We start from the raw sequence: 9,314 nt of genomic DNA, 5'->3' as shown, positions 1-9,314 counted from the left end.
AGTGGTGAGTTTGCAAACTGCTCAGATAAAGCTAGCCCCCCATAGTTATTTAGAGAAGGTTAAAGAATGTAGGTCGGGATGGGGCAATAAGTAAGCAATATAACAAGTTTGTGTCTGAGACCTGCTGAGGATGGCAATATAGTTGGGACACATTTAGTTTACACTGAGGAACATGTGGGAAGCAGACGTTGTTTCAGTGCGCCTGTAATGGAACAATACCTACTGCAGGGACACACAGGCTCTGCAATGATTACCATAAATGCAACTGTATCATATTTTCCTATCTTGTATTGTCACAGGGAGGTTTTAAATAAAATGCTGACCTAACAGATAATCAGTACAATGGTTGGAATTTATTAAGTTGAGACAATCTCCTGGATCTATTCTCAATAGTAGCGACTCTTATTGTAAGTAGGAATGACTTTAATTTTCCTTTCTTCAATGTTCGTTTCATTCTTTTAGGCTCATGAAGACCCAATGTATGACGTCATTCGGGAAAACAAAAGGAATGAAAAAGAAACCAGGTATATACGTTGATTTGTTTCCCTTTTTTTTTAAGACATGCATTTTGTTCATATTCTTTGCTAAAATTTCCCTGAATATTTTTTTTTACTTTACTAGATTGAAGGACAGACAAAAGACAGTTTTGAGGCTGCTCTCAGACAGTCAGATCAAACACTTGAGAACCTGCAGTTTTAAAAATATATATTTTCACCTAGCAGAATGGGACAATCTCAGATGACCTGGAAATTCTCTCATGGTGGCTGACTCTCTGTGCCGGTTTCTAGCAAATCGTGTTTGACACCAGGTTATTTGAATTTGAGGATTGCTTACTATGAAGGCTCACTGTAGGTGTGTGTGTTTTTGCATGCATTACAAAAAGGTTATTCAAAGGCCAGTGGCGCTTTGAAGTCTCAGTTGCGTGTCTGTGCCACATTAATTTTGGCATCTTCTTTTAAAGGGGAAGTGAAACAGTCCTCTCTCGGCGAGCTCGCTTTCCGATTGCAAATACAGTTATTGCATCTGAAGTTGTCCTTGAGACGGTAGCTTCTGATTTTTATGCAACATTTTAGAAATTGGCTGCATCTATAATCATGTTGAAAGTTCATTTTTTTTGCACTTTTTCAAGCTTATGGAGATGTTCCCAGTTGGGTATGAGACGCCGGCCGGTTATATTCTGCTTTGCATTCCTACAATGGCTTATTGTGCATTGCCCATGCAGTGGTGTAGTATTCAGATCTTTTACTTAAGTAAAAGTATTAATACCACAATGTAAGATGTTGTCACAATTACCCAGAGCCCAAAGACACACATTCACAATACTTGTTTTGTCTAATAAACAATCCAAACCTCAAAATTATTAACAATGTCTTAAAATTATTCAAATAATTAAAAGGAAAAGCACGAAAAATGACTTTATGATCAAAATAGCTGCCAATTTTCTCTCAGTTGACTCAGTGATTAATTGACTAATCATTTCAGCTGTACATGTATAAACTGTTGGGTAGTTTAATATTTAACAAAATATTTTTTAAAAAATGTTTTGTTTGTAAAAATCTTAATTTTTTAAGTAACTAGTAACTAAATTTGTCAGATAAACGTTGGAGTAAAAAGTACAATATTTCCCCCTGAGATGTAGTGGAGTAAAAGTAGAAAGTGGCATTTTACAGAAAATACTCAAGTAAAGTACCTCTAACTTGTGCTTAAGTACAGTACTTGAGTAAATCCACCACTGTGAATGTGATACCTGACAAAGGTCCATGTTTGAGGCGGTGCGTCTCTACTAAACTCAGTATGGAGGGTTTGCAGGAATTATACCTTTTCTTTTCAAAATGTGTTTGAGGAAACAGTCTGAGCTGAGGGAAGAGAATGTTTCCTTTGTGATGGCGTTCACTTTCAGGGCCACAGGTACACTTGAGGGAGTAGGAGTAGTGTGACATCCTAAGTGTTCAGGTGATCATTCTGCTCCGTGAGATGAGCCTCACGATAATGAAGCCTGATGGACTCCTCACAAGAGCCTGGCAGCCTTTTCTCATAGAAACACTTTCATGGTTAAACGGTTTTCTGGATGTCTTCAAAAGAAAATTTAATTTCTGATGGTATAATTCTGTGATGCCAGCTCTCTTTCTGAGCTAATTAAAGGGCATGTAGTCCAGTGGCCTATAATACCGAATCAAACCCCCCCCACCCCCCTTCCTTTCTGACAAATGTTTTATATTTCATGTAGCAGTGTGGTGCTTCCACCCTCATTCTGTGATGTGTTGATGTTTTCTTCCTTCTTGAAGCTTATTTGGCTGTGGACACGTAGATATATTCATCTGACCTAGTTAGGGAGCAGCTGGAGTCACCCGTAGTCTCTGTAGTTGTGCCATTCACCAGATGTTCAAGTAACTACCTTTTTACTATTTTTTACTATTATTATTCTGATGTAATGGCTGTGAAATTGTCCCTGTCTTTTAAGAGTTGGGTGAAAGTTAAGCAACAATCGTTGTTCCTTCTTTGTGAGTATTTGTCAGTACAAACATTTTTAAAAGTCTGAGCTCGAGCTTCTATATTTGAGCAACAGGATGACCCCATTATCCAGGCATGTCACAGTGTGTTCTGAAAATCCTCTACACACCTGCAGTTTCAACTGTTGGAAATTACTGGAAATTTGTGACACAAGTAGGTACTGGGCAAACTCTACACAAGGACTCTTCAGATGCTTGCCAACCCAGGCATCCGAGTCAGCATCAGTTTTCCGCCCTCTAGTTGACTCTAATGCCATGTCCTCTTCCCCTTCTCCTCCCTGCCCTTCCTGTTGCTAGGATCCAGCAGCTGCAGCAGCTGCTCCAGGACACCACCTCCTCCAATTCAGACAGCTCCTCCTCTTCCTCGTCCTCATCCTCATCTGACCACCATCGCAGTAAGAAAAGGAAGAAGAGGAAGGACAAAAAGAAGAAAGACAAGAAGAAGAGAAAAAGGAAACGAAAGCACAAGTCCTCCAAAACCAGCGACTGCTCAGATTCAGATTGAGCGCTTGGAACTATGTGCTACGTACATTGAACGTAGGAAGAGACCGCAAATGAAGTAGCAGCAATGGCAGATCTCACGCAGTAGTGAAGTGTGTTCTTCAGAGTGCCTCAGTAAGAACGGCATTCTGGAGGCCTTTCTAAGCCTTTTCTCTGCAGGTTGAACCCCTTAAACTGTAAATCCACTGCGCATGACTTCTCCCAGCCATTTAATTCTCTCCAGGATGACGCGTTGCATTTACATCGACTCTGTTAGATCACACACCATGGGGTCATATGGAACAGATGCCTGAGTAAGTGTGTGTATATATGCCTTGGTGCATATGTTTCAAAAAGCATTAGCCGCATGGGGAATGAATCTAGTCATATGAAATGAGCCCGCTGATGTAAGAGATAAAGTTGTTTTACGAGGTATAGTAAGATCGCATGTCAGCAGATAGAGTATGTTATTAAGAGATTGTAGTTTCCACCATTTTTTATCCCTGCTTTTAAATACTTTGATTGTAGTGTGGTAAATGCAGAGAGGTGGGAAAAAAGTCCAAATTAAATGTTGCGAGTACAGTATGAATTTGTCTTCCACACAAGATTGAATGTTTGGATGCTTGTGACTGTACATAAATATTTTGAGGTTGGAATATGCTTATTTGCTCTGGAGAGAGGAAAAAGCCCACAGAGATGGGGAAAGAATGTATGTGAATGTGTTCCCTTATTCTGAGAATAAAGATGGTTCCTTTTCTGCAATGTTTACCCACTTCAAGGCTGCGAATACAAAGATGTTAATAATCTTGAGTCTCGACTTAACGGCTTAATCTACTGAGGATGTTGCAGTGAAACTCCACACATAGAAGTCTGATCATTAAAAAGTACACGGCGCAGCACTGCGGTGACCTTCCTGAGAGCCGAAAAGACGGCTTTCTTTTCATCTTGTCCTGCTTCAGAGAGTGTTTTTCTAAAATCATTCCACAGTCTGTAACCTACACAAGGCAGAGCAATCCTCTCTGTGCTGAGCTGTCATCAGCGACTCGCCAGATCCACTTCTCAACCAGCAGGACATAAACAACAAAAAAAGGTTAGCAGAGACCAGCAGCTCATGGTAGCTATACTTCACACAAGACTTTACCCCTTCAGGCCAAGTCTCGTGTCAAGAAGTCTGGCACTTCTGTTGTTCATAAGCAGCACATTTTGAACAGGAGTCCCTGTGGAAATGAACTACAAACATTCCCACTTCCTAATGACCCTGATAAAGACAATTACAGTAAACCGACAGGGAACAAGCAAACGAGATTTCCATTTAGATTTGTGTCGTAGGCTTTCTGAACAGCTAAAATGCTGTAGGGAAGTGTGTGTGTGTGTTTACGTGAGAAATCCATCAAAGAGTGGCAGATTCTACAGCCATGAGAGCGTTTTAGTTTCTGATTGGGAGCTCATTATCTCCTCTTTCTCATCTTCTTTCTGCGGCAGTTCTGTCCACCCCCCTCCCTGGTGCTTTGACCAATAACTAAAGATAAATCAGCTTCATTGAAACAGTCTGTTCCACGCTGACTTCTCTCTCTCTCTCTGAGTAGAACAATGAATCTCCCAGATGAGATTCGGTCACAAGCTGCTCACAGGGAGGCTGTGCCACGTAGAGAGAATTTGGTCAGCGGACAGTCTTTATTGAAGCACTCTGTCTTCTTGGACAAGAGACAGGTCAGATTGAGTGCCAGGACAGACTCACTGTGCAGATTGTGTTAGAGGCCCAATACATTTGCACAACACTACGTAATTAAATCACTATGGCTAGAGCTCTGCACTTCACTCATGAATAATAATCATGTTTTGCCTTATTTTGCATCATATCATCTTCACACCAGATGTGCAGATGGGCAGCCAGTGGTTGTGAAAAGAGGTCTGTCCAAAGGCAAGTGAGTTACACAACCAGGTTAATCTTAAATCCACGCATAAAGGAAAACAATCTAACCTTGTGTGATCAAAAACAAAATTAAATCGTTTTATTGGATGCAGAGGCACATTGTACTGCATAGTGAGTCTGAACTTTACTGAATGCTTCATGCACTACTTTTCAACCATGTGGGCTGGCTTAAAATTGCCCCACTGCCTCTTTTCAGTCTCAGATAAAGAGATTACATCTTCTGTGAACGCAGCCAATGTAGTCTTGACCACTCTGAAGCCGCTAAGGGAACAACAGAAAAGTTAAAAAAGAGTTTTGTTTATTTGTTTACTGCCCCCCCCCCCCCCCGGATCAGGCCTGCTTGCTTTTAGCCCATGTGTGTGTAGTCATATTAAACCTTTAGCAGAGGATACAGGCTGTCATTTAAATTGGTAGAGGTTTGCATCCTGTGTTATACACAGAGGGGGGAAAAACAAACCGAGAGAGAGGAAGAGAGATTTCTGCTGGGTGTGGCGCTCCAGATTATTTATCAGGAGAGGGCTCCTGTATTAATCCTCCTCCTGCTGAGTGGAGTCAAGGATGAGCTGCACGGCTGTCTGCTGTATTCTCTCTCTCTCTCTCTCTCTCTCTCTCTTAATCATAAACAAACACTCTGGGTTTAATATCACAAGCAGTCTGTAATCAGTGAAAAAATTAAGGGGAAGTGGCCTCATGTGGCTCAGTGCTGTTGTACTGTACTGGTCTAATCCTATATCCTGTCCTGAAACTATAGCATTAGGCCTATGTTGTGCATGGCCACTGTTGAGCTACATGAAAATGCTTCTCAACATAATGTAACATCAGAAGGTCGTAATCCCACCCTCCAAACCGTTCTGCCTGTATGGTAGAGACCAGAGAGTGTTCAATAACCATGAATTATTGAAATCATTGCTCCTGTTTGCTTTTCCCTTCCTGGCTGCCAGATTGGAGGCAGTCACATTGTTCTGTCACCAGTCCTTGGAGAGAAAAGACATCCTCAGCTTTTTGTTTGTTTATTCAGATATAATTTATTGTAAATCCCCTTCACTCACTGGTCTACATCTGTTGAGACAGTGTAGGCCAGGCTGCTGTCCACTAGGGGAGCTCAGTTGTAACATTTTAACACATGTTAACACATTTTCCTAAAACCTAATTACTTCTTTAAAAACGTGGCCACACATGTATACTTTATATGCAAATTGTTTGTATGTGTATGCTTTGTATGTATGTGGTGAAATCAAAATTGTGTTGTTGTTTTTTACAACTTTCACTGTATGTTTGCTCAGTTAACACATATTTAACCTTTCTTGGAAGTTTTATAAAATTTTAGTGTTTTGGTTTATTAGTCTGTTCGTTTGTTTAAGATATGTAAAGATGTTCATTAAAAACATGCAGAAATATCAAATCCTAACTTCTAATTTCTGAACGCTGAACAATTTTCTTATTCTTTTTATTCTTTTAAAATCCCATTTCTGCCCCGTGTTTAGCAGATTTTGCATTAATGCTATTTAATGATTTATGCCTAAATCCCATATATTTAAGAAACCATCCATCCATCGTCAACCGCTTATCCTGCGTACAGGGTCGCTGGGGGCTGGAGACAATCCCAGTTTATATCGGGCGAAAGGCGGAGTACACCCCGGGCAGGTCGCCAGTCCATCGCGGGGCCTGTTTAAGAAACCATGACAGTTAATTTAAAAAAGTAATAAAGTTATTATGAAAATAATAATTTAACCATTGACAAAAGTCTAAATGAAACCAGAGAAAGCACGCCTTGTTTTAGCAAAAACAAACATAATACACAGTCTTCTTCTGTGTGCATGTTGAACATCAGGGGCAGAATGTTTTTTGAATTATAACTGACTTAATAACAAGCTACTTCATTTATTACTCCGATTATAAAAGTCAGACAGACCTAACTGATAGAAACAAAGCAAACAGGAAAGAGCATAAGCAAGGTAAGGTGATCGTTTCCATTGAGTTCACAGTAAGAAACGACTCTACTGAAATAGTTTATTTTGATGAAATGTCACCATCCACTCGTTCTCCAGTGACTCGGTGAGTAGCAGCAGCTCTCTGCAAACATGCATCCTGTGTCTGGAATCATCAAGCCAGCCAGCAGACGGCAGAAGAAAAGAGGAAGTGGAAACATCAGCCTTCTCTCTCTCTCTCACTCTCTCTCCACGGCAGAGGAGAGAGAGAGAGGGAGGGAGGGAGAAAACACCGCTGAGTGACACACACACACAGATTTACAACACACACATACAAACTCCGGACATCAGCGCTTTTCAGTGGAAGAAGTGTCCTCGCTCCGTCAGGTTTGTCAAAGCGTTCTTCTCTTGCAGACATGTTGGCGCTGAGCAGTATTTTACAGCTTCTCTCGCGTTTGGTGCTAATTCGCGGTGTTTGGGGGGGTTTCGCTGCGCTTTGCCTCAGCGAGCGATTCTGTCTCTGTTACATGGTGGAGAGATAATAAGTGTGTTTCTCCTTGCATTTTCTCTCTCGCCTCGCTGTGTACCTCCCTACCTGTCTATTACTTTTGTTAAGTGGCCTTAGCGGCTTTGGGCGCTGTTCTTTTATTATCTATTTTTATTATTGACATGCATGTCTGATGAAAGCATCGCAGCTCACCCCGCTTTCACATAGAGACACATTGAACTGCAGTGGATATTAAACTGCCTGTGAATTTTGGTTCAAGTCGATGCTGCTGCTGCTCCCCCGGCTTGTTTGCTCAGTGCATGCTGTTTGCTCAGTGCCTAAAAAAATAAAAAGGAAAAAGTGGTGCGTTTGTAGATGCCTCCGTTTTCTCCCCCCATTGCTAATTAAAGAGCTGCTTTTTGAGGGTGTATGGTGTGTAACTCCAGCCCAGCGTGCTGGCGCACCATAGGCCTGTGATTAGCAGAGGGGAGAGAGAGAAAGCTCTGTAGCCTACTCCGTAACATATAACCAAGATGTCAAGAGGAAGTAGCCTATAATATTGCAGTTTAACTCTCATCCACTCATCTGAGGTCTAGTGCTTAACATAGGCCTACCTGTCCCTCTTTTCAAACCTGTAGCCTACATCAGGGTTCCCAGAAGTTTTCAGGTGACACTTAATTCATGTTTGTTAGATCAGTCTCTTGAAACAAAGCCAATTCCAACACCTCAGCACAGGTTGGATATGTCTTTGGGTTTCCTTTTTTTTAACTTCTGCCACACACATACAAAGTGTGTGTGTGTATGTGTGTATATATATAATCTTGTATTAGGTGTCTCTGTGTCTCTGTTTTCTCTGTAGTGAAATATGTTTGAATATCATTCTTTCCTCTTTATGTCTTCGGTCCCACAGTGGTCCTTAAAGGCCCCTTGATCACCTGTGGACCCCACTTTGAGATCCGTTGCTTAGTGATCACTCAGTAACCATAAGAGACCACAACGGCATCGGACTCCAGCCCACAACGTGCTGCGGCTCTGTCCTCCTCACGTCAGTGAGGGGCTAAGCCGTCGTCTCCTCTTGGTCCCACTGCCCCTCAAGGCCACTTCGGATCGAGTGAGAGCCCATTTACATGCCCTGTTAGCCTTCAAAGATATCCCTGTTGTGATGGAGCCGCATGCACACCGGAGTCATCGTGTAAACTCCACAGTAAATACAGGAAAATATACTCTAGATACATAAGTACAAGGACATGTGCAGACACAGACAGTGCTCAAGAGCTTGATTGCAAGGGATGCATGGGGTGGAAGTTTTGTTTAAAATGCCATTCTGGGGGTATCATCTAAATAGAAAGTTAGAGGTTCCTTGCTGTAGTTGTCCACAAGGATGTAGTGCGTTACTTGATGTGAAATCTGAGTTTCTACCAGGGTGACATACTTGAACTGAGAAATCCTGTGTTGCATTGTGAGGTTTTGGCCTGTATGTGCTCCCTGTCTATGTGGCTGTGGTTGACAGCGGGTTGTGAGATTAATGTTTGGTTTTAGACTCAGGTCTGGCACAGCTTTTAGCAGTCAAGGAACGCAATTTTCAACTCATGCTTTGGAACAAACCGCTAACATAAGCACGCTCTCCCATTAAACTGGTATGTGAAGTTTTTGTGTGCATGCACAGCGTTGGCCAGTAGCTGTCCAGGTGAGATTTGAAGCATGCCAGAATCTGTTATATTTCAGTTTTACAGCTACCTGAGGGACCTTTATGTCAAAAGGAATGCACACACAAGTTTTACTAGCCACAGTAAACCTCAGTTTCTTTAAACTGGCTTTCCCAAATGTGTATTTCTTTATTTCTGCTGGGTCTGAATAATCAGCGATGGTGTTGCAACACAAGAGTAAAAGTGAAAAGTGAGAAGGTAAAATACAACAGCCTTGACTTAAGTCATAAGCCAAATAAACTGATGAAATTAAACTTGAGCGCTTTGGCG

The 9,314-nt window shown here is 41.6% G+C and overlaps 1 protein-coding gene across 1 annotated transcript; it reads left to right on the top strand.

Moving 5' to 3' along the window:
* The first annotated feature begins 466 nt into the window (after positions 1-466).
* LOC119901563 (retinitis pigmentosa 9 protein homolog) lies at positions 467-3,762 on the top strand. Its single transcript, XM_038717139.1, has 2 exons — positions 467-524; positions 2,808-3,762. The coding sequence occupies exons 1-2, from the start codon at positions 478-480 to the stop codon at positions 3,013-3,015; spliced, it is 255 nt and encodes an 84-aa protein (XP_038573067.1). The 5' UTR covers positions 467-477; the 3' UTR covers positions 3,016-3,762.
* Positions 3,763-9,314: the final 5,552 nt, after the last annotated feature.

This window comes from Micropterus salmoides, unplaced genomic scaffold, assembly GCF_014851395.1.
Source record: "Micropterus salmoides isolate LMB-PRFRI ecotype aquatic unplaced genomic scaffold, ASM1485139v1 Ms_hic_scaffold_1379, whole genome shotgun sequence".
Taxonomy (NCBI): Eukaryota; Metazoa; Chordata; class Actinopteri; order Centrarchiformes; family Centrarchidae; genus Micropterus; species Micropterus salmoides.
This window is presented reverse-complemented; position numbering and strand designations above follow the sequence as displayed.